Here is a 27,651-nt window from a genome sequence, read left to right on the forward strand (position 1 = left end):
TACTATTTCTAGAGTAAATTTTACTATTTTTGGAGTAAAAGTTGCCAGAGATGCGCAGAAACTTCGGACAGATCCCGTTTTACTATGAAAGTAGTAAAAATTACTTTTTATTTTTTTCCGTGTTAATTTTACTATTTTTAGAGTAAAACTTGCCAGAGATGCGCAGAAACTTCGGACAGTACCCGTTTTACTATGAAAGTATAGTAAAAATTACTTTTTCTTTTATTCCGTGCGAATTTTAATTTAGCAGAATTCTTATTTAATAGAATTTTAAGTGCTTCGAAGTTTTAAATGCAAGAATTTCGAATTCATCAAATCTTAACTTATCCAAATTTTTATTTATACAAATTCTTAAAACGACAAATTTTCGTGGTGCCGTAATTTTCCCCAAATCTCAAATGTCATAATATTCATTTGACATAAAACCAGTTGACATAACCAATATTTGTCATAATTTTTTTGGTCATAATTTTACTTTAGCATAAATTTTAATTGACATACTAATTATTCAGCATAATTCGCATTTGACAGAATGTTTATTTAGTATAAGTTATATTCGGTATAACTTTCAATTGTCAAAATTTTTATTTGGCATAATATACATTTGTCATAATCTTTATTTGACATAATTTTCATTGATCATAATTTTAATTTGGCATAATTATCATTCATCATAAAATGTATTTGATATAATGTTCATTCGTCATAACTACTTTTTGACATAATATTTATTGGTAATAATTCTTAACTGGTATAACGCTAATTTAACATAATGACTATTGGACATAATGCTCATTTTTCATAATTCTTAATAATCATAACTGTCATTTGTAATAATCACTGTTTGATATAATGTTTATTATTAATAATCAGCAATTGACATAACGCTTATTTAGTATAATGTGTATTTGACATAATGTTCATTTGTCATAATTTGCATTTCACAAAATGCTCATTTGTCATAATTCTTATTAGTCATAACTTTCATTTGTCATAATTTTTATTTGGCATAATTATCATTTAGTATAAAATATATTTGATATAATGTTTATTCGTCACATCGATTGTTTAATATAATTTTCATTTATAATAATTCTTAATTGGCATAAATTCAATTTAACATAATTGTTATTTGATATAATGTTAATTTGTCATAATTTACAATTCTCATAATGCTCATTTGTCATAATTCTTATTAGTCATAACTGTTATTTGTCATAATTACTGATTGACATAATGTTAACTTTTTATAATAAGCACTGACATAATGTTTATTTCGCATAATTTAAGTTTGACATAATGTTCATTAGACATAATTTTAATTTGACATAATGTTCATTGTTCATAATTTTTATTTGTCATAATTATCATGCAGTATAAAATGTACTTGATATAATGTTCATTTGTCATAACTATTTTATGACATAATGTTTATTTGTAATAATTTTTAATTGGTATAACACTAAATTAGTATAATGTGTATTTGACATACTGTTCATTTGTCATAATTTTCATTTGACATAATTCCCATTCGTCATAACTTTATGTGTCAACGATTTTTTGCTGTATTTCCCATCCTTGGTTTTTTAATTAGTAGTTTGTATATGTTGGTAAAGTAGATTAGGTGGCGCTGTCTAATATTTCTGAAATTAATTCTATCTTGCTTTTAAATATGAAAAATTACTTTTTTTTCCAAGTTACAATTTTAATATTGTACAATTCAATTACATTTTTTTAAAAATAATATGACAATTCATATTAATAATGATGACATTAAAAAATTGTACAATATTAAAATTGTAATTTTCACATTTAAAAGCAAGATAGAATTAATTTCAGAAATATTAGACAGCGCCACCTAATCTACTTTACCAACATATACAAACTACTAATTAAAAAACCAAGGATGGGAAGATACAGCAAAAAATCGTTGACACATAAAGTTATGACAAATGGGAATTATGTCAAATGAAAATTATGACAAATGAACAGTATGTCAAATACACATTATACTAATTTAGTGTTATACCAATTAAAAATTATTACAAATAAACATTATGTCATAAAATAGTTATGACAAATGAACATTATATCAAGTACATTTTATACTGCATGATAATTATGACAAATAAAAATTATGAACAATGAACATTATGTCAAATTAAAATTATGTCTAATGAACATTATGTCAAACTTAAATTATGCGAAATAAACATTATGTCAGTGCTTATTATAAAAAGTTAACATTATGTCAATCAGTAATTATGACAAATAACAGTTATGACTAATAAGAATTATGACAAATGAGCATTATGAGAATTGTAAATTATGACAAATTAACATTATATCAAATAACAATTATGTTAAATTGAATTTATGCCAATTAAGAATTATTATAAATGAAAATTATATTAAACAATCGATGTGACGAATAAACATTATATCAAATATATTTTATACTAAATGATAATTATGCCAAATAAAAATTATGACAAATGAAAGTTATGACTAATAAGAATTATGACAAATGAGCATTTTGTGAAATGCAAATTATGACAAATGAACATTATGTCAAATACACATTATACTAAATAAGCGTTATGTCAATTGCTGATTATTAATAATAAACATTATATCAAACAGTGATTATTACAAATGACAGTTATGATTATTAAGAATTATGAAAAATGAGCATTATGTCCAATAGTCATTATGTTAAATTAGCGTTATACCAGTTAAGAATTATTACCAATAAATATTATGTCAAAAAGTAGTTATGACGAATGAACATTATATCAAATACATTTTATGATGAATGATAATTATGCCAAATTAAAATTATGATCAATGAAAATTATGTCAAATAAAGATTATGACAAATGTATATTATGCCAAATAAAAATTTTGACAATTGAAAGTTATACCGAATATAACTTATACTAAATAAACATTCTGTCAAATGCGAATTATGCTGAATAATTAGTATGTCAATTAAAATTTATGCTAAAGTAAAATTATGACCAAAAAAATTATGACAAATATTGGTTATGTCAACTGGTTTTATGTCAAATGAATATTATGACATTTGAGATTTGGGGAAAATTACGGCACCACAAATTTTCATTTACCCGAAATTGCAAATGGATAAACAAATAATCGGCAGATAAAGAATTTGGCGCGGTTTTGAAATTTACCAATCACGATTTACTGGATTAATTTCTTATTGGTCTATTTTAAAAATTGCGCTCAAATCTTTCTGTTGATTGTGCATTCGGCCACTTGTAATTTCGGGCAAATTAATATTTGTTGTTTTAAAAATGATATCAAATAAGAATTTGTGCAAATAAAAATTAGAAAAAATGAAGATTCAGTGAATTAGAAATTTATAAATTCGTATTACTTAACATTTTTGTCGAATGAGAATTATGCTAAATTAAAATTCGCTTAAATTAGAATTGTTTTAGATGAAATGTTGGGTAAAATGAAATTCTGCCAAATAAAAGTTACCTAAAAATTTTGTTGAGTAAAAATGCATTTAAAAAGAAATTCAAAAAATATTTATCTAATAAAAAAATAATTGTGCGCCCCATATAAAGTAGAATTAAAACTGAATTAAATATTCTGGTAGACTACTGTGTAAAATGATACAAATTCGAAATAGTAAAGGATTTAGTTTTTGTACGATTGTATGTCATTGTGTGGATTATGTCAAAGGTATTGTGTTGTGAGGTATATGAAATTTAAATCTTTGTGTATAGAAATTAGAACCATATTGTGTGTTTGGCTCTTTATAATTTTACCTGGACATTGCTCTCTTATATATATTCACCTGTCTTTTAGTGGAAAGTTGTTTTTATTTACTTCCTTGAAATTTTCATTTATTTTTACCTCAAGTATCGCAGCACGCAAAGTTCTTTAGATCTCTGATCAATATCATATTTAAATGTGGATTTGTTTTAATTTTCCAATAGTGATAATGCATTATCTCGGGGTACATATTTGTAGAAAAATATATATAGAGTTTGAACTACTCTCGTCAAATATTGGTTCTTATTCAATCAGTTTTGTTCCTGGAAACTTTTAAGTTTGTTTGATGACTAAAAAATAATGTGAAAGACTTTCGTGTATATTTATTTTTGATTTCTGATCTTTTTACATTTTTAATAATTCATTTTTGAGTATGGTTTTTTTTTATTTGTTATAATGAATTTTATTTCTTGATTGATAGAAAGAGAAGTTGTACTTATTATATTTCCATAGTGATTAATAATATTTCAAGGGATTCATATCGGATCTGAAATTCGATACCAGAGACGACATTCCAGCATCATGTCAAGGTTTCCTTCTCACAGATTTGTGATCTAGACACGCCTGTCTCGTGTTTCCTTTTGAAAGATGGCTGTCGAGATGGCGATGGCGTAAATGCAGAGAGAGAATAATAAAAGGGCTGTATCAAAAAGCGTATATAATAGTGACCTTTAAAATTTTCATTTATAGTCTTCTTCTATACTCAAGTTATTTCTATAGAATAGAAAATATCAATTTGTCAATAAATCAGATTTTCTTCATTATTTTCCCACTGTATAGTAATTTGTCGAAGTCATTTTTCAATAAATGATCTCGTTTTAAGGAAGAAGAAATTGTGTCATATTGCATTCGTTGAAAAGTTTCTCTTTCCACGAAATGTGGAAGTACGCGCGAGGTTTGGGAAAAGGGAAGACAGATGGTTTGAATATATCCGGTAAACATGAAACCCATGGACCAAAAGTAACACCTGGATCCTCCCGGATGAAAGTCACTACACTTTCCAAGTATCACGAATTTCGTAGAAAATAGAAATTTGAGATGTCCATTTTCGAGGATTCTTGCAACTTCTCAGAGAATAGTATAATCATGAAGGGTTTAACAAGCACCAAAGGAGAGACTATTTTCATCTACTTTTCGTCCCCTTTCGTCTGCTCTCGGATTCTTTCTTCGAAGACTTAAGTACTATGGTTTCTCGGAACCTTAGAAATCTTCTTTATGAGCTTTTTACCTTATTATCCAATCTTTATTTTGAAGTGAGAGAGAGAGAGAGCCACACGTACTCGAAATTAAAAAATGTTTCATGAAGAGATGCTTTCATCTTAATTTTTTTTATTAAGACTAATCGTCACAAATTCGGTGAAATAGAAATTCTGCTGTGAAAATTCTGCATTTATTTATAATGTAAAAAAATCAGTGAATTATAAAGAAAAGTGTCTGGTATAATGATAAAATTAATAACATTTTTTTTTTTTTGTTTTAAAAAGAGAAAATTTCATTTATACTATTGCTTTCTGTTTATTGTCTACTTTCCAAGAATCTCTAATGATAATTTTTATTTCCTAAGAATAAAATTAACGAATTCTCACAATTGTCATTAATTGTAAATTAATATTATGAGATGATGTAAAAAAAAAAAAAATTCATTCTTTCCTCGTTAAGAGTTTCGCGGAATAAATCAAGCAGTAATTATTATATTGAAATGATCAAATCAAAAAAACATCATTACTTCATTATCGTTTAGAAGAATATTTATGAATTATAGTATGTCGTAAAATTATAATCAAAACCGTTGAGTTCCGTTATAAATTGCATATATACATAGTCTTATCCTTCGAGATATACAGAATATCTAATGACATTTCTCGAAGGATATTAAATAATTATCATGTGTTTTCAATGGGGGTCAATCACAATACAATTTATTCTTAGAATTGTCTATAAAATTTATTTTCTTTTTATAGTTTCTTTTGAAATTTTATTTATATATATAAATTTTCTTGAATGTATATGTAATATTTTTACAATTATGTCATTGTTAAAATTATTTGTGTATTTAATTTAATTCAAAAGGAAGTTTCTATTTTTAAAAATAACAAAAAAAAATGCTTCCCTTTGTTACTGGTTTGTGTCGTAAGTAGACAATTTTTTTGTATTGTTATAGGCCAATACTGACGTAAGTCACTTTTTTAATATTTTATTCCAATTCTTTTTTAATTATTTTGTTTTTCTATATTTTTTTTGATATTTTTTATTTTATATGTTATTGAAAAATCCTTTAAAATATTTACTTGATTTTGATTTTTATGTGGGTTTTTAATTTGTATATTAACAAGGAATTAATGATTTTATTTACAAAAATATTTCATTAGAAACTTGGAAATCTTTACTTCTAAACTGAATTATTAAACAAAATTTTTTCTCCATGCAAAAAAAAATAAAAAAATATTTTTTTTTTAAATTTTGATATAGTTTTTTACTGTGACTTTTTTTTGCATAAACTATTAGTGAAAACTTGCACCAGGTCCCCCCTTCTCTCTCTCTTTCTATCTCTCTTTCTCTCTCTTTCTAAAAGGTTTATGTGATTCTCCCCACTATTGTCGCTCCCTCCTCCCACGATTCCTCGTGCTTTTTCCCCCCTCCAAGCGTCACGTGCAGCCGCTCCAATAATTATAGATTCATTCACTCTCGAGGCAAGCCGTCAGTTTGCGTCAGTCGATTGCAGTCGATGGACAACAACGTTTGAGTTTTGTTTGTGTGTGTGGTTATTTTTTTTTTTTTTAAATTAAAGAACCATTTTTTGACATTCAAAAATGTGGAGTTCTTTGTGAAAATAGTGTTGATTTTTTAAAAACATTTTTCACTGTTTGGATAAACTTTAATTACTTAAAAATTTAGTAATTTTTTTTCTCTAACGTTTGAAGAAAAAAAATCTCATTACAGTGATATTGTAAATGAAAAATTCAATTGGCTGAAAGAGAAATCTGTTATTTTTAAAGGACATTTGTGGAACCTGGAAACTTTCTCTTTAAGAGATTGTAACGTTGTGATACATTATATATATATATATATATATAGTTTGGATTAAAGCCAATCATCGTCTGAGAAACTATTTGCCAGCTTGAAAAAAAACGCTTTCATAGAGGTAAGAAAGTGTCTGGTTAACTGAAAATAATGATCTTTGAATTCTTTAAAAAAAAAAAATAAAGTCGACAAAAAATCTTAAAAGAACGTTTGTCTAGTGCAAATTTTTTTTTTTTTTTTTTTGACTTTCCATGAAATCGTCGGAACCAAGGAAATCTGTTTCTGGGAATTCTGAAATTGTCCCTTCTTTTTTTTTATATTAACGATCCACTTTTATTTCTAATTTCTGATCTTTTAAAAAAAATGATTCCAAGAGGCTTGTCTTTTTAAATAATTATATTATTTGAAAAGAAAAATGTTTCAGTAATAGAAAATTTTCTTCACTATGGTTAATGATGGTCTGACCTATATACAGTGTCGAGACAAAGTCAATTAGAGTGAATGTATATGATTAATAGTAAACAATTGTTTTGGTATTGTGTTCTTTTTTCAAGGATTATATTATTTCTAAACCGGAAATTGAGATGTTTTACAAGCGTTAATGCATTTCCGCAACACGAGTCTTGTTCGATTGACCGGATATGTTTAATGCTCGTTACATGCACGTGCACCTTATTTTCAAACTCAATTACATTGATTTATGCTGAAAAAAAGTCTTTAAAACCCAAATGGCATCGATTTATTAAAAAAAAAAAACTGCCTCTTTACTCCGAAAATATTGCAATATAATAATTGTTTCCTAGAAACTTTCCAATTCTGATTTTTATTCTCGAAAATGTATTTTCTCTGCGCGATGTGTTTAGCTTCATGATTTTCAGAATTATATTCATATTATTTATAGAAGCATTAGTTAAGTGATTTACTAGTTTTGTAATTGCATAATTCGATTTAATTTTTGTTGTCATTTGCATAATTATGTATAATTAATCAATTTTCTAATTGGTAATTTTTGAACGAAATTCTTTAATTTTTTGAAATCTATTTTGCTAATAAAGTGGCAGAAATATGCATCATTTTTTCATTTTGGAAATTGAAATTTGCAATATCTTATGTTGAAATAAATTTGAGATTTAATTTTGAAAATATAATAATAATAGTAATAATAATAATAATGTTTAGATCGATAGTGAGAAAAGACTTTCTCTCTCTCTCATGGTTTTTCCTGATTCTTTTTTTTTGTTCAGCCTCCCATCATTTTCTCTTGGAAAATGAAACAGCGATGCGAGATTCCCTGAAGACTCCCACTCGTGTCTGGAGTTGTGTTACCGAGAAAAAGCTCTCTCTCTTCCATCTTCTTCCCTCTGCATTCCTACGAGTTACGTTTGTGAGAGATGGACTCTTGTACCAGTTGTGAGAATGAGACAGAGAAAAATTTTCTCTCTCTTTCTGTCCATGACGTTTCTCAGGATAATTGTTGTTGTCGAGAAGTCGAAGCCAGGTAGCGTGGACCTATAAGTCCCTCTTTTCACAGTCTTTTCAGTCTCATGGTCAAATACGATTTTTGTGTCTCCCAATGGACCTCCTCACACTTGAGTTCCAATTTTGTACAGTCAGGTGCATGATGCTTCCCAAAGATGGCAGGAAACAATCCTCTCAAGAGAGGAGAAGAATATTTCAATCGGGACCTTCCACGAATTTTTATTTATCTCATCTCTCTCTCTCTCTCTTTTCTGCCTGCTCTAAACTCAAATTTAGCGGAATTATTCGATTCTTTTTTTTCTCTCTCTCATTCCTGTTTGGGAATCTCAAAGGAGATTATTTATGACTCGTTCCAAAGTATATTTGAATCAGTATTCAAATTTTTAAGATTTGTATTTGAAACGAAAATGGCAAGTTGAATTTAAAAAAAATTATTTCTTTTTTTTGAAGCGTAATTCAAATGTCTTGTCGACCCATGTAGGATAAAAAAAGCCAGTTGTGTTTCGTGGAAGGAAAAAAAAAATGATAATGTGCGAGCATAAGAGGCCAATGTCATCGTGACGTTATTATATGAAATGAAAAATAATGAAACTAGCTCGAAGAATGTGACGAGAGAATAAATATTGTTTATATATGACTATTTGTATTCGCGGAAATAAATAACTTTATTTGTTATAAGGACACGTGCCATGGTCAAAATGTAGAAAAAAAAGAAATTCACGAATGCACTTTAAGAAAAAAATTTATTTGTTTCAAATAAACTGTTATTAAATATTTACTTTTAAATAATTGAATTAAATAAACTGTTTTAATAATTTCTGTATTTGAAACAAATATCCTGACTCAATAATTATTTGATACAAATAAATATTTATTTAATAATAGTAAATTTTTAATATACTTAATTTAAATTAAATATATTTATAATATAAAATTTTTTTGTCAGTGTAGAGAAAAATGTTTTATGTCAATTGGAAATTGACAATACATCTTTGCGAATTCAAGGAAACAATTTATATGCAAATGTTTTTTCTTCCATTTCATATAATTTTTTCCTCGCTACAGTTGACAATATCACAGAAAATTAATAGGCATTAAAATAAGCTGCAACGCTTATTATTTTAATCCAATTTTGCTTATTTTAATCCATTTTGGTATTAAAATAAGCAAAATTGGATTAAAATTAAATAAGCGTTGCTGCTTATTTTAATATCTTTTAATTTTCTGTGATTTTTTTAACTGGCTTTTTTTATTCTATTTTACTCTCTAAATCTAAATTAGTTAAAAATTTAACTAATTTGAATTATTCACATTTTGCTTTTGAATTAGTAAAATTTAACTAATAGTAGAAAAAATTAATTTAAAAATAGCAAAAAGTAAGTAACTACAGGGTGTCTAACGGTCAGGGAAGTCAGGGAATTTCAGAAAATTTTATTCAAAGTCAGGGAAATTTCTACAAAAATTAAAATTTTTTGTGAATTTAAAAATTTTTGAATCTAAAAAAACTTGAATGGTTACTACCATTAGAAATTAGTTTATTGTTAAATATGTCAATAACCATATTTTCGCCAAAAAAAAGCAGAAATAAGGCTATTAAAAAATTAGGGAAAAATAAAAAAATGTCAGGGAATTTTTTTCTCAATCCTTGTTAGACACCTTGAACTAATTCAAATTAGTTAAAAAAATTTACTAATTCAGATTTAGAGAACACTATTTTTATTCTATTAATATTCTCCAAACAAAATTTGATTCAAATAATCGATTAACTATTATCAAATAAATGTTTACTTGAATCAAATAAATGTTTACTTGAACCAAATAATTTTTATTTGAATGTATTTTTCTATTTTAATTATTAGACTAGATTTTATGTTTCATTTTAATTTAACACATTTCCTTATTTTCAAAGTTTGAACATTCAGATTATTATCATCATTGTGGGTACATTATAGTTTTTTTTTTTGCCTTCACTGTTATTTTTTTTCTGCAATTTTGATATGAAAGAGCGGAACTGTCATAGAGAATAGGCGAGCCATTATCGAGGTCGTAAAAAACATCTGATTTAAATGCCTCGTTGATTTTACAACGCATGCGAATGTGCAAAGATGGCGTAACGGTGATTTATCGCGAGAAGTGCAAAATCGCAGGCTTGTCTACGAGAATAACAAATACGCTCGATTGCCATCGCGAAACGAATACTACTACTACTACTACTACTACTACTGGCTGGTTTGTGTTTTCGGAATATCTTTAATTCCATTTCGAGTGAAACCGCTCGAGTTCCCCGTAAATTACTTACTTCCCTTTACACAATTTTGTTTCAATCTCGTGTCTTTTCCAACCTTCTGTTTTGACCCCATTTCAGAAACTTTCTTCTTTCTAATAAACGAAAAATTTTCATTTTTTAATAAGAAAAAATAAACAATCCCGTTGCTAAATTTATTGAGTTTGTTATGCAACCAAAAATAACCAACTATTTATTCTATCGTGACAGTTTAATGAAACAACTTGATTTAGAGTTCTTTTTTGATGGTTCATTTTTTTCTTTTTTTTATTGAAAAGAAAAAGAGAGGAGCACTTAAATTTAAAAGAGGTCTTTGCGCTTGAGAGGTTTAATTTTAATTTCTTCATTAGGGAGTAGTTTTTTGTTGAAAGCAAACTGACAGCTGATGAGTTCGAGGAAAAGACAATTTTGAATTTAGATAAACTTTCTTAATTCTTAGATAAATGTTTTATGTATAGCTATAAATGTTTAGCGAATAGTTAAAATTTGCAACAAAAAAAAAATGCCTTACGTCTATTTTCTTATCGTAGTGATTTCCAAATGGAAAAAAAATTTATGAGGATTATTTCTATCTCACCTCAGCAGATAATAGCGCAATGAGTTTTGTCGCTATTCTCAGAAATCAGAAAATAAAATACAGTCAAATGATTATCGATCAATTCGCAGAGAATATTAATGTTGAATTTTTAATCAACATATATAAGTTCGACATAATCACTGACCTACAGACATAAAATGATTTCAACTTATTTTAACGTTTATGTTTTTTTAAATCTTTGAATTAAAAATTTTTTTTTTTAAATTTATTTAAAACCATTCTTAAATTTAAAAATTAAAAATAAATTTTAATTTAAAACTTTTTAAATTTAAATGATAAAAATATTAACTAATTTAAAATTAGTTATAAATTTACTAATTCTTTAAAGAGAAGATTACGTTATTTTTTTAAAATATTGTTTTCCTAACATGTTATCATGAAGGTGTATAAATAATGATTCGCAGTACCGGATTATAATTATGTTTATGTGTATAATTAAGTCTAAAGTATATAGTCGCGCAGTGAAAAGCGACTTAGTGTATAGTAATTGTTTTGGGTAGAATTTTAAAAGCTTATTACTCGATTCGCAGGAGGTGCGCTTTGTGCAGGCGACATTTACGAGAAAAAGAAGGAATTCTGTAAACAGTGCTCTGTAGAATTACAAGGAACGACACTTGTTGCTCCAGTAACTACATTTCCTGAGAGTTATACATAAAAACAGTTCTTTTGAAAATGACTGACAATGGATCAGTAAAAAAAAAAAAAAAGAAAAATACGACTGAACTTTGTGTTTCATGGTAGACTTGATCTTATTGTTTTTTTCATTTTCGTGTTAATGGAATTTTGATTTCCTGTTTTAACTTGAAACTTTATATATATATTGTTAGAATTGGGTCATTATTATTTCACACACAAATCATTCCATATTGAATAAATATTGTGTCGATGAATTTTTCCAATTCAATTGTTCAATGATTTTTAAAGCTCTTAAAATTTTGCTCCACTTTTTTATCTTTCAAGTTCTAGAAACTCTTTAAAAAATATTATTGAGAATGTTAAAAAGTTCTAGAAAGTAATGCAAAAATTCTAGAAAGTCTTAAAAAGGTCTATAGAAAGTTTCATCAAGTCGCAGATACATATACATGCATGTATTTTTTGTTAAAATATATATAATTTAGTTTATATGACTTTTACAATATTACCTTCTGAGAAAATAGTATTTCTAATGACAACACTTTTGTCACTATTATTTATTTTTCAAGAGCCATAGATTCTTTTAAATATATATATATTTATTAGTTGAAAAACTTATAATAAAAATTCTTTATCAATATTTAATTAATATTAAATTTTTTTCGTTTATAAATGTCTTATGAAAGTTTTATAAAGTTCCTCGAATAAGTATATATATACGAGTTCTTATAAAGTCTATAATTCCTCTCAAGACGTGCATTATGTCTCTATTTTTATGCTAGAAAAACAGACCATTTGTATGTAGAAAAAAAAAATTGAAAGACGTTTCTTGGAAAAGGTGGGAAAAAAAAAGTTCTCCAAGGAAATTTGGTTATATATACAGAAAGTTTTGAGTCTCTTTTCACTCTACCAAAATTATTGTTAACGGCAGGTGCACGCAAGCGAGGGTTCGGGTCGCCCTTCGAAAAACGAGATGCAGCCGGCTCTCTCGAAAAATAATTAACGTATATATATACGGTCAATTTTTCCCCGTGTTGAATCTGAGAGGGGGACAATCACCTGCTCAAAACCATATCATATATAAATTGCACCTGAAATATTCATTTACTTTTCTTCATTTTAAATATATAAGAGGAAAACTTAAATTGATATTTTTTGAAATTAAAAAATTAAAAGCTATTGTCTCTATATAGAAACTTTGATTATTGGTGCCGGCTTCTAAATGGGGGCTTGGCCTTCTGGCACTGCGACATACGCGACTACTCGAGTCCGAGTTGAATTCGCGGAAGCTCGCGCCTTCGCGCTACTCCACAAATACTACGAATTGTCGACACACGTGCCGCGATACCGATTCTCGTGTAAAACCGGGTTCCCTTGGTTGAACGCGCATCATGCGCGCGCACTTGTGCGCAACTCGATTCGCACGTGTATTTTGTATAAATGCGAGCACGCGATGCGAATTCTCACAATCATCTATACAATCAGCAGCAGCTTCTCAATAGTTCGTTACAACTCCCACAATATATCGTATCATTCTATCTTCATAGGAATTTTTTTTTTTTTTTTATTTCCATGAGATTTTATGCTTTATATGGACCAGGAGATTTATTATCTCATTTATTTTTGAATTATTGGGAAAAATAGTGATAACTGAAAGTCAAAACTGTCTGGACCACTTTAAAGTGGTCCATTATCAAGTCTCTCTTGAGTACTGCTTTTCATATTTGTGATGCCCTACGAGATAAGGGACCTTAGAGGTAAAGAAATTTTAGGTTATGTTTGTGATTAATTGTAAATACACAAAGAGGATAAATTCTTAATAAATAGAAACTGATGTTGATTTTAAATATTTAAAAATGTACGTTTAATTAAGCTAAAACTATCACTAAACATAACCTACAATTTTTTGCCGTTAAACTCTCTTTTCTCTTGGGGGGTATCACATTTCGAGTTCTATTAAAATTTTTAATTTCTCAATCTCTAAATCCAAAATTTCACATTCTCTAAGTATGTATTTTTTTTACTCTCACTGAAGAAATTATACTATTCAAATTAAACTATAATTCAAAAGCAAAATGTGAGTCACTAATTCAAATTAGTTAAAATTGTTATTAATTCAGATTTAGAGAGAAAAAAATTTCTTAATATCATAACAATTTGAAATTGTTGAATTTAAAACAATTATCTTAGCAGTTTCAAGGCGAATTTTTTTAAAAATAAATCTTGTTTGAAAAAAAACCGAGGTCGTCAAAATTTCTAAATACTTTATTTCCCCGCTTTTGTCATTTTTCCACGAAATTATTTTAAAGAAAATCATCAATAATTATATTGATGAATAATTTATATAACGTTGATTAATATTCGTGAATATTAATATAAGTATCACGGAAGAGGTTATTGACATATTGAACCTTGAAATAGTTACATTACAAAAGAATAATAATATGTATATTATTGACCAAGTTTTTGATTGGCTGTTATTATTTTCATATTCAATTTCATATATCTTTCCTACGCAACGTAAAAAACACTTGGAAACCTTTACAAAAATTAAATTATTGAGTCAATAAAATAACAGCAAAAAAAAACTATTATTATTATTATACGATTCAATATTCTATAATTTGTTTTTCATTCGCTATTTTAAAAAAAAAACTCATCCCTGAATATTCTTTTTTAGTGTGATGCAAATACGTGGGTTTTGTTTATCTAAAAATATTCCATTCGTGGAAAATTAATTTCGATCTTTTTACACGATTCGCGTCTAGTCTAAAGCTTTTACGTCAAAAAGTTTGGAGACAACGATGGCAGATGTCCAATTTTCCATCTCATAAATGTCAACAATATTTTCATATATATGTTTTTCTCTCTACCTTGAAAAAGTCAGTTACCTTTTTATTACAATCATATTACAATCGAATCCTCACGAAAATTTACATAATATATATTATATTTTTCATATTGAAAAAAAATCTCATTGATAAAATATTTTTGCAATTTATTATTTAGAGGGTATAATCGGTTGTAAACGAGTTGTTGTGAATATAATAAACCCTCGTTAAATGCGTCTTTAATTTCCTCCACAGTGATCGATATAATCCCAAGAAATGGAAATGTGCTTTTCATAGAAAATAAAGTGCTGCGTAATTATCTGATATTATATATGCATTATATATATATACGTTCCCAACTTATCATCATATATAAGACTAAATCTAGTTTTTCTAATCGGGAGATTTCAAGTTTATTCTTAGAAAGTCAACATGTTACATAAATAATTATTCTATAATATACAATTTGCCTCCAACATGACACAAGTGTGACGATATATGAGGGAAGAGAAAAAAGGTGGAAAAATAGTAGAAGGGGAAATTAAAAGAAATAGAAGGAAAGAGTGAGAAAATAGTTGGGAGTACTTAGTTCTTGGTAAGAGTCCATTAAAGAAGACGCTTTGAAACGAGTCTTTTATGAGTAGAATGCCGATTGTCGTGGGAGGATAGAAAATAAAAAGAGTGTATATATCTAACCCCGAGAGAAAGAGAGAGAAAAGTCACTTTCACAAAAATGGCAATTATACCTCGGGTACGTGCGGATGCGAAATTTCCGCGATCTTTATCTTCTTTTAATTAGTGACTACACTACTTGGAACGCGCACAACTGACACGAACATAATTTCAAATTCCGGCTTTTAAAAGCTTTCATGTTCTTTATTGAAGTCATAAAATTTAGCAGTTTAAAGGGAATTCAAATATTTTAACAAATTTACAAGAAATGCATTTTATATATTTTTTTTTTTTTTTACAAAAATGCAAATATTTGTCTCTTTTTTTTATATTCAAAATAAAAAAAACGTAAAAGAAACTCCAATTGTTTTTTTATCCTTAATTATTATATTGACAGCAGGTAAATTAGGGTCAGGAAAAAATTTTTAAGCCCTGACCTAAAATTTTCCGGCAAAAAATTTACAATATTTGACAATAAATAGAATGAAAAAATAAAATTTATTTGATTCAAATACTCGATTACTTGACTATTATAAAATATAAATATTTACTTGAACCAAATAATTTTTATTTGCTTTAAATAAACTATATTTGAATCAATAATTTCTGTATTTAAAACGCGGAAATTATTGCGATTAAAACAGTTTATTTAATTCATTTGGTGTCAAAAATTATTTGGCTCAAATAAATTTTTTTGCATTTTGTTGAAATATTTCAAATTTTTTTTTTTAATTTTTTAGTTATCCAATACAACTCTTATTGCATATAAATTATTCAATTTAATAATTATATGCACTTGCAGTTAATAATAGATGAAAAAATAATTTCGATAAATATTCATTTACAAACAGTGATTATGCAAATGTAGTTATAGTTTATAAATAAATAGTAGTTTCTAAATGTATAGTAGTTATTCCTAAACGTATATAGTATCAAATAATATAGTATATGTTCCAATTAATATTTTCCTAATGTATTTCCAAACAATAAATTCTATAAAATTGATAGTTTCGAACGGTAATTTAAATCGACAATACAAATTTGTAATCGAATATTAATTAATTTAATGATTAATAAATCATATAATTTTTTTTTCTTTGAAATAATAATAATAATTAAAATAAAAAAAAAATACTTTTTTTTTTTAATTAACAAGGTGGGAATTGGAATAATTTAAGGAAATTAAATGTTATTTGCGAATTAATTGATCATTAATGAGAGAAAATGGACGATTTTTTCCTTTTAAGGTATTAACCACTCGATTCTAATCGATCGGTATTCCTTAAGAGTGCCATTTAATTATCGCCATATAGTTCGAATGAGTCACGTGACACTCTCTTGCTGATAAATTTCTATCCGTTTTCTATATACTTTACGCACTGACAGTTGAATACAAGATTTCTAGCTTAACGAATCGTTTAAAGAAAAACCGTTAAAATCCCGCCGCCACATTTTCTTCGTGGAACAATCGATTCTACTGCAATGTTAAATGACTCGATTCCTTTTCATCGCGTGAGAACAAGCGCACACATAATTAGCAAAACGAATAGTCTTCGATCTTTTACATATATTATTGCTATTAATTTAGAATTTTTTTTTTATCTTTTTATTTACTTTTTTCGATTTTTGAGGGGGAAAAAAACTGAAGAAGGAAAAAGATAAGAAAAGGGTGAAAGAAGCATCAAGTGATAGGTTGCCCTCGTTAAAATTAAATTCTTCGAAGATCTTAAGAAGCAGAGTATTAATGTCGATACCGAAGATTAAAGGCGGTTCGTTGCCATCTGTTTTAGGAGAGGTTACAACTAAAAAAAGCTTTTGAGATCACTAAAAAAAAAAAAAACACTTTCTGTAATGAATAATTAAAATACTTTTTAAAAAACGATTATTCAATATAGGATAAGGAAACAATTATATAATACTAGCATATCCAAAAATAGATTCCAATTTTACTAACGTAACCGCAATGGTTATAATCGTTTTACACAAGGTCAATCTATTTGGTTCCTTGAATTCTCTATCGCGTGACCCTGTTGTTAACTTGTTATTAATATCGCTTTCTAAGAAAAAAATCATCGTCTTGTAAATAATAAAAAAAAAAAAAATAGCTTTATGAAAATAGAAGCATATTAGTTAAATAATATTAAACGTCAAGAATTCTATATTTTCAGTCGATAATTTCATATAATTTAATTTTATATTCCTTTTCTCAGTATACCACTTTTCATAAATTACTTTATCTAGAAACATTTTCTTTTTTTGGAACAATTAGTTACAAATTTATACATTGTTGCATGTTTTATAAATTACTTAGAATTGTGTTGTTATCGTGATAAAAAAAAAAATCATTAGTGACCGACATTAATTATATATAATACATATGATTTAGTATCTTACATTTCTCCATTCGTTATTCATATATATACACTGACAATATATACATTATTATATTTGTCATATTTCTCTTTTTTAACTCTTTAAAGAATCATTATATGAATATAAGGTGATTACGAGTAACACTTTTTTTTTCGTTACCACGAAACGATTAATTTTCCATGAAATAATTATTATTCTTTTCGAAATCCTACAAATCTCATATAGATGAATACAATATTTCGTGGTATATAAGTTGTAACTATGCTGTCTCAATTTCTTCGAGAGATAATCATGAGTCAATCACTTGGTTTCTAAGCATCGTAATATGCGCGGTGTGAAACTTTATACTTATATTTAAAATGAATCACTTCTGAAGAAATGTATTTTTTGGAAATTTTTTCTTTTGTAACTTTTTTTTTTCTTTTTTAATAATAATAATAATAATTTATAATTTTTTGACTATTATCAAATAAATATTTAATTGAATCAAATAATTTTTATTTAAATTAAATAAATTGTATATATTTGAAACAAATACCTTGACTCAATAATTATTTGATACCAATAAATATTTATTTAATACAAATATAAGTATTTATTTGATATAATCAAGTATTCGCGATTATTTGAATCTGTTGAAATTACAACGATAATTTTGTATTTTCAGATTTAGGAAATAAGTTAAAGGAAAATTTCAGGGAAAGGGAAAAGCCAGGTACTTGCAGTACCTACCGGCATTTTGGGGGTTAGTCGTACAAATTCGGTCCTGCGGTATGCACATTGTACGGTGCGTCTCAGGTCAATTTCAGTCTAAAGTTATTTTTCTCAAGTTTTCATGTATTTAAAGCCAATTTCCAATTATTCAATAAAGTGTTAATTTACTCTATATTAATCCCTATTTTTATCTTTGGTACGTGTTTTATTCCACTCATTCTAGCTGAATTCCAACAGAATCAAATAAATTTTTTGTTCAGTGTAAAAAAAAAATAGAAATTTTTTTCCAACCCTTTTGGAAAAAAGAAATTGTATTAATTTTCTGTGAGCTTCTTCATACGGAAGCAACTGGTTGCATTTTTCCCAAGCTTTGTAACTATTTGCAAAGTGCCATATGGCTGGCGTACAATCAGTATTATATCATAAACCTACGAAGTAAAAATTTGCCTACAGAATTTTTAAAGAGGAAAAAACAATAGAAAATTTCGTTTGCATAATTTATTTAAATATCATAACACTGTCCCAAGACAATAATAATATATTATTTATTTCCATTTTTATGGACGATAAATGAAAACCCAAGAATTAATGATTCACAGAGTAATAGCAATTAGAAATATAAAAAGAAAAAAAAAGGAAAGAGATAAAAAATTGGAATAATGAAGGTTAAATCAATGGCGTCATCCATCCTGTTTTAATCAAGAGATAGAATTATATGGAGAGAGGGAGAGAAACGTGGGAAGTGCTGGAGGCGGAAATAAACTAAGACATGCGGACTACGCACTTCAATCCACGAAAGATTGATTTCGCCATGCGATTCTCGCAATCCGCTGTGATAATCTATATCTATGAAAGCGGTTGCAAGTCGTGATTCTTGGAATGATTCTATTGATGAAGCGCTCGTTTCATGTCCATAAAGGACCCCGCCGCGTTGTCTTTCATGTTCCCTATCGGTAACGTGCTAAGTGCTTCAAGCTTTCGAGGAATTCAATTTTACGCACATTCCTTATACTCGCAGTTCACTATTTTCCATTAAAAATTTAAAAAAAAATTGAAAATTTATCCAAATTTTGTTTAATGAAAATTTTATGAGAAAAAGAAAGAATTTATGGAAAAAATGGATTTGATTAAAACACCGGACTTTTCTCTTGGCGAGTCACCGCTTCCCTTTCACTCCTCATTCAGTGGCTATGGGTAATTATCTCAGAACCGGCAATTACGAGGAAACGACACGAGGTTATCGGCCGACTTAACCTCGAAGAGAGGAGCTTCATCGTGTGATGAAAGAATATTATCATTATTACTCTCACAGGAGAGTGTATTGTTGTTTTGCCGCCGCCAATCAGTTGTCTCTTTGTTTTAACGGACTGTTAAAAAAAATTTTCTCTTCCTTGTCGATTGCGTCCACTCTCTTTATACTTATTGGTCGTCGTCCGTTTTTTTTTTTAGTAAATTCACTCTTTTTCTGTGAAATTCAATTAAAATTTATTTGCTTAAAATACAAAGAAGAGTAGGTTAACAATTTGTTTACTGAAAATTGCTATACAATACTGAGAAAAATTCGCCTCGGGTCTTCTTCTTTTTCTTTAAAAGCTACTAGATTTTTCATTACGCCTTCTCAGTATGAAATAAATGGTCGTCGTCGTCGTGCTCATCCTTTTCAGGTCGCTGAGTTCTTTAACGCGATTTAAGTTTGTTGATTATCCACTTTTTTTTCCCCCTAACACGAGAGTGTTTGTCACTTAAGAGGTTATTGTACTGATTAGCCGAAATCTTTGTACAGTTATACTATGTATATTGTCCGATTTGTTACACGATTTTATGACTTTTCTAGTAGTCGTATAAACTATGAAAATTTTTATTAAATTCGCAATTTGCGAAACGAAGCGTAAAGATTGAAAATTATTATTTTGCAGGGCATAAAATTTATTTCTCAATCAGAATTCAGATGCAAAAAAAATTTCATTACTTTAAAAAAAGGTTTCGATTTAAAAAAAAAAGTCATGTGAAGTTTTGAAATCGTAACTATGACGAGGACTGTACCTGTTACGAGGTCAGAGCATGCGGCGTTCCACGTAAGCGAGAACATTAGGAGTTCTCGAAAACCTTTAATGTTCCCGGTTCCTCTCTGGCCGCGCTGATTGACTTCCAAGGAATGTTTTCCAAATGGCCTCGATTTGATCGAACCGAATCTCGGAAGCCAGACAATGCCTTTTTTGTTCCATATATGCGGAAACTTTACCATTTTCAAAATAAATGCTACCTTTTTTATATTCACTGAAAGCAACCAAATTTTACTGTAAACATTTTTCTCACTGTTTTTTCTTGTTCATCATTTGTAATATTTACAAAAAAGTTTTTTTTGATCTAATGATTACTTTTTTTTGTTTCAGACTTTTGGCAAGTGATGCTGTATTAAAAAACAAAAATCCGTTCAAAATGATGACGGTGATGTGTCCAAATTGTCAGCATCGATTCCCAGCTCCTGGATGCTGTAATCCAATGAGACAAGAAGAGAATAACAGACTGATGGCGCCAAAGGAGCGTATGGATTTTTACAGTGGTGGTGGTATTCTTGTACCCCGTGGATTTACCAGCGAGAATAATTGCTTTATCAATGCACCAACAATTGTTCATGGACCAACGATCATTCAAACTGGTAATCAAAATTGTCTCACAACACCGAGCTTCAGACACAATTTTCCCACCAATGAATCTGAAACTCTTAAAACAAATTCAATGGCTAATCATGTAAAATTATCACGAATGGGATACGATGATCAACATGATGTTCCTGATTTATTGCCACCATCGGCGTGCCACATTACAACAAATTGCGATCATAAAGGAGGTAGTGTCACAATTACAACACCGAGAAATCAATCCGGTGGCTGTGTTATTAAATGCATTGATTCAGGTGTTTTATTTCAATCGCCCGTTCAAATGAGGCCACATCTCTCGGGTGGTGGTTTTGTATTACAAAATCGTCTATCCACCGAATTTATGGAAGACGCAGAACCAATAATGAATGAGGAGGAGCTAAGCAATCTTTCGAGTCCAAAACTAGTCGAAAATAATGAATTCCCCTGTGGAGAATGTGGACTATCTTCAAATCCACCGAGTGGTTGTCAAGAATTACCTGGCGCAAGAAGAAATATCATAATTGACGAGAGAAATCAAAATAATTCAACATCAAGAACATGTGCCTTCAATTGTCACTCGCATTCAAATCCCGATCTTCAAATTCAAGTGAACGCAACTGTACAACTACCATCGAGTATGGGACAATGTACTGTCAATATTACCGCAACTACAAATACAGTGAGAAACACTTATGGTTATTATAATATTAGAAATTTGAATAATTTGAATGGCGGTGGACTCATTGAAACTGAGCCACATTCACCGATTGATGATTCATTTATTGAACGAAATGATGAAAATCCAAGTACACCTGTTTCATGGCTAATGCCATGTCCATGGACATTTAATAGTCAAATGATGGAAAAGGATGTCACGTATCTTGGTGAGGTGAAAAAATTATTACAAACAACCGGATGGTATCATGAAGGTATGACATGGCAAGAAAGTGAAAAACTTCTCAAGGATTCACCAGTTGGCAGTTGGTTGATGAGAGATAGTTCTGATAGTAGGTATTCGTTTGCGGTTTCCGTTCAGACAAAACGTGGTCCCACATCGGTGAGGGTACATTTTCTACAGGGACGTTTTCGCCTTGACGCTGAACCAAGACTTGCATTGGCAATGCCACTTTTTCGTTGTCCAATTAAAATGATTGAATACTATGTTGATTATTCAACAAGAATGGACGATCAAAAGAATCAAGTTTGGATTGATTATAGTGGCGAAATATATAGTCATATTTACATGACAAAACCTTTTCTCAAAGAAGTCACATCGCTCTCACATTTAGCTAGGCTCAAGGTCAATGCTTATAATTTACCGAAGAATCATCTCCCAGTTATTATTAGGAAATATCTCGCGGAATATCCATACAGCATTTGAATTTTTTTTTTTTTTTTTTTTTCATTGATGTTTTAAAAATTGACTTTTTTTTCGCATAGAAAAAGAAAGAAAAAATATTCAATTATAAAAAAAAAGACGTGATTCAATTTTTTGGAATCACAATTTTTATTCTTTTGACTGAAAATTTTTTGTACATCAATGAGGAAAATTCTATTTTTAAAGTGCTGTCCTTGTACAATGGAAAAGTATATTTTTCTGATACCCACGTTCTCAGATCTGCGAATGCGATTTCCTTCTTGTTCATTTTTGCGACGATTATTCTATTTTCACGATCATTGAAATGATTACAGAATGTATTGATCATGTTCTTATAAAGAACGAAAAATTGGAAACTAATAATAGTAATTTCAAATTAAAATTTCGTTTATTTATAAAATTTAGTTGAAATTAAACAATTTTTTGTTCAACTAAATAAAAAATTAGAAAACTGTTGTTACCAGCGTTTTTTTATGCGCTTGAAACAAAAAAAAAATATATTTCATTTGACGTCAACCCTTTGTTGATTTTTCAATGTCACCAAAAATTTGTGCATCAAAGGGTTTAATTAAATATTAAAATACTCTGACAAAAAAAAATTTTTTTTTTCTTTAATCTATCGAGTATTTTGATTAGTTTTTTTTTAAATTCAGACGTTAAAAAAATTTATTTTAATTGAAAAATTATTTAATTTTCTTTTCTTATTTATTTCAAACAAAAAAGAACAGAAATATTAGTTACAAAAAATATTTCCTATATATAGTAAAAGAAAATTTAAATTTGCAAAATTAAAAAAAGAAAAAAAAATTGAAAAATTAAACTAAAAAAATTGAAAAAATATTAATAAATTGAAAATTAAAAAAAATTATTAATTTATTTAACTCAAGGACAAAAATTTCAAAATAATGAAATTTTCTTTGATTCAAAAAAATATATTTCTAAATAAATCAAAATATAATTTGATATTAAAATTATATTTACGATTTTGAGTTTTTTGAAACTTGCAATTATTTTCCAATGGAAATTTAATAAAAAAAAAAAAATTATAATCATTAATTCAAATCTTTTGAATTTTGATATATACGTTGGTAATTACAGTTTATTGAAAATTAAACTGAGATCAATTTTAATCATATTAAAGGATTATGGAAATGCATTATAAACAATTATTATATAGTTCATTTAACAATCAGTCCAGATAAATGTTTTTGTAAATGATATTTATATCGATAGACACGTCTTGAATCAGAATCTCAAATGTTTATTTACCTCATTCATGGGATGTCACGTACAACTCTTTTTTTTGTATAATAATTTTATTAAAGTAACAGAAGCTTACAGTTCATTAAAAAAAAAAAAAAACGCTGAAATCGTCAAAATATACTCTTTAATGCTTTCCTCTTTGATTAGTTGATAATTCTGACAATGTTTCTAAGAAGAGGAAGTAGACAATTTGCAATTATTATTTTTATTACAGTGTAAAAAAAATACTATTGTTTTTACACTAATGAGACACTATTTTAAGACCAAAGACAGAATTATGGCGAAACAAAATTGTATCAGTCCTCTTTTTGTAAATGAGATTTTTTTCTAATTTGAAATTATTTAAAAAAAAAAAAAATTAGTAAAATAATTGTATTATCAATACCTGGTTGAAGTAATTTTCAATTTAGATATTTAAAAGAAAAAAAAAATCTAATTTCAAAAAGAGGCCTTTACCATAGGTAGTATTACGAATTGTTCTCGTGTTTTTCTTTTACACGATTCTTATCAAGCGTTCTTTAATTATTAGTGGCCGATAAAAGCATAATAATTATCTTTTGTGTGTGTGTCTATAAATTATTGTATTTGCCGAATAGTTTTGAAGAAAAAGAAACGTTTCAAATAACGTGTCAAAATTAATCATTAAGGATATAATTATTGATAGAGTTGGTATTATTTTAATAATTCAAAAAACTTTCTTTTTTCAAATTAAAAAATTTCAACTAAATATTTGTTTAGAAATTAAGCAAATCTTTTTTTTCTCCACAACATTTTGCATTTTAAAATCCAAGATTATGTGAAATTTAAATAAAAATTTAAAGAAAATATTTGAAAATTTGCATGAAAAAATTTTTTTTGTCTCATAAAATAATACTGACTCTATTGTTCTAAATTTAATTTCGTTTGTGGTCGTTATTATTAAGGAAAATTAGAAAATTTAGAAATTTTAAAACATTTTTGCCTTTCTTGACATTCTAAAATTAGAAAGCAAAAATATAATGTACTTGAAGTTTTAAGAATTTTTCTTTTAACTTTTGGTATATTTAGCTATTTATATTTATTAACTATTTGACTGTAAAATTTGAGGCTAAATAAATTTCCCATAATTTTAGTAGACTATTTCGATCACACTTCTATAATTTTTGAAAAGAATAAATTTAATAATAATTTTCGTCAGGGATGAAAATTAAAATTTGTTTTTGAATATTTAAAAAAAGAAATTACAAAATATGAATCGATATTCAAAAAATCCCTTCCATTTGAAAAAAACCAAAAATTTTTGGAACTCATATGATAGAAATTTAAAAAAAAAAATGAAAGAACTGAAACATAAACAAATAATAATTTTTCATTCCTGATTATGATCTATTTACTATTTAAAAAAAAACTATACAATTTTTCGATAAAAAAAATAACAATTTGTAATGAATTCGGGATACGAGTAATTATTATATCTTCAATAATAATGTACTGTACGCTTCAAAAAAAATTAAAAATACTATACCATGTCCTCGTGCACAATGAAACAAATGTATTTGATTAAAATAATCAATTGACTAATTTATTTGATAATAGTCAAATCATTATTTGAATTAAATTTTTTTTTTCATTGTGAAAGATTGAAATTTCTTCTCAGCGAGAAGATATATAACATATTTTAATCAAACGACAAATTAAATCAGAACGCAATAGATAATACAATATAAAGAAATATATATATATATTTTTAATCACATTCAGTAATAAAAAAAAATAGAGAAAGAAAGAGAAGCAAAAAAAGAAAAAAAAACAAAACGCATAGGATTTTACATAAATGAAAAATAGTTTGTGAAAACTTCTGAGCATTTTGTTTGTTTTTTTTACCGATATTTTAGAAGCAGTCTCTATATTAGAGACGTTTGCGACTTATAGCGTTTCAAAGCAAAATGCGATTGGGTTTTTACGTTCAATGAAATATTGTTAAAAAAAAAAAACCAACGTTAATCGTGAAAACAATCTGTATATATAAATATTGTGTATTTTCTCGAGAGTTCATTGAATGAATTGTTGATATAATGTTGTTAATATTGTCATTTAACGATATTAAAAAACACAACAACAACAACAACATTGTGACTCTTCGAGACCCTCAAACTGCCAATTAATTAATTAGTTAATTCAATAATACGTTCCCAGTTCAATTCGATAATTATTATTATCGAATTGAAATTTTTTTCGTGAAATGACGTTAAACGAGTGGATTGTTTTTAATTTACTTGACTGATACACTTTGGCGTGAAATTATAATATGAAATTTAATTGAAATAATTTTCAATTCATTTTTTTTGGCCCTTACAGCTAAAGTTATTATTATTATTATTATTATTCCGAATTCACTCGTGTTCTACGTCAGATCTTGATCTAATTTTATCTAGGATAGAAGAGTATAAGGTGTTTCGAGAACATGTATTTTATATTACAAAACAAATGAAAATGTATAGATCAGAAGTTAAATTATTACAGAATTATTTATTACCAGTATGTGTTTGCGTTTTTATTTCTAATTAACCCTTCATATATTTTTTTTTTAATATTGTTTAAAGTATTTTTTATCTTATTTGTAGTGAATGCCTCAATAAAAAGAATGAGCAATCATTTTCTATATAAAATTGGATAAAAATTACGAAAGATTTTCATAATTGGAAAGAGAGAGAGAGAGGAACATAAAATTTGTCATAATCATTATTAGAAAAATAATTTTCACTGAAACTACGTTTAGAAAAATGTTAATTTTTTTTAATGCCTATTACAAAGTGTGTTGAAATAATATGTTAATTATTGTTTTCCTGTTTTTGTAATCTCTTTTTTGATTTGAAGTTACGTCAATAGATTTTTAACTTTCTTAAGGGCAGGCAATATCATTTTTAGTTGCAGTTACTCAATTTTTTAACTGATGAAAAGATAATTGACAATTTTTCAGAAATTTAATTCAATATATTTTTTTTAATTCTAAAAGTAATTGAATTTATAATTATAAATAATAATTACTAACTTACAAAAAAAAGTAATTATTATTTATAATTATAAATTCAATAGAAAAGCAATTTACTTTGAAATTTTAAATTTAAATTGAAAACAATAATGAAATTTACAAATTGAAGTTCCGGGAATCTGACAAATATTTGAAACACGCAGACAATTTTTTTTTTTTTTTTTTTTTTATTTGATTTTTGTCAAGTTTTGTTATCTTTTTCATGAGGAATTTTATTTGTATTGTCATCACGTAGATATGATAAATGTGCGTAACTGTTTTTCTTAAATATATATTATATACGCACACTACCTTATTAATGACAAACGAATTTGTTACGCAACTTGATATAGGCCTCGGATTATATTTTTTTATTGACATTCGATGAAATGTGGAAATTTTTCGCCTTGTAAAGAATGCAACAAAAATTAAATGCTAAGATATGCATTTTTCATTCAGTTATAAACATGCTATTTCACGTATTTCTTATATATTATATATATATATCAAATAACTGGTAATTTATTCTCTCTTTGAATAAATAAAAGAGTGGGGGGGGTTAAAAAAAGTATATTAAAGCGATTAGTGTGCCAATAACGGTCTCAATAATGATACCAATTGAACGTCTAATCTGTTATTTTTCAAAGTATACTTTACTTTCCAAGAATGAAGTAATTATAATGTATAAGATTATTTCATTTGGGTCAAAAGAAAAATTTATTTCTTCTCAGTAAATTGCTTTTCAAAAATTTACATAAAAATATATATGAGATGTTTGAAGAAAAAAAATAATCATTAAACTTTTCAGTCAAAGAAATAAACAGAAATTGAACAATTTTATGTTTCTCTTTTATCATTTCAAAATGAATTAATTTTTCATAGATTAATTTTTTTTTTTTTGACAATTTATTACAATATTATAGGTGGAGAATTGATTGAGAGGAAG

The 27,651-nt window shown here is 27.1% G+C and overlaps 1 protein-coding gene across 2 annotated transcripts in view; it reads left to right on the forward strand.

Annotated features, from left to right (window-relative positions):
- Window positions 1-26,215, forward strand: part of LOC127287994 (uncharacterized) — a 41,976-nt gene extending 15,761 nt beyond the window's left edge. Inside the window, exons 1-2 of one of the 2 annotated variants that reach the window (XM_051315168.1) lie at window positions 6,505-6,949; window positions 20,806-26,215. In XM_051315168.1, the coding sequence (XP_051171125.1) occupies window positions 20,852-22,435 (1,584 nt within the window). In that variant the 5' untranslated portion in view covers window positions 6,505-6,949; window positions 20,806-20,851 and the 3' untranslated portion in view covers window positions 22,436-26,215. Of the gene's footprint in view, window positions 1-6,504; window positions 6,950-20,805 lie in introns of those variants that run through there. The other variant, XM_051315167.1, reaches the window with a different exon arrangement.
- The last annotated feature ends 1,436 nt before the right edge of the window (window positions 26,216-27,651 follow it).

This window comes from Leptopilina boulardi, unplaced genomic scaffold (assembly GCF_019393585.1).
Source record: "Leptopilina boulardi isolate dan_hultmark-lab unplaced genomic scaffold, ZJU_Lbou_2.1 LbouV2_38, whole genome shotgun sequence".
Taxonomy (NCBI): domain Eukaryota; kingdom Metazoa; phylum Arthropoda; class Insecta; order Hymenoptera; family Figitidae; genus Leptopilina; species Leptopilina boulardi.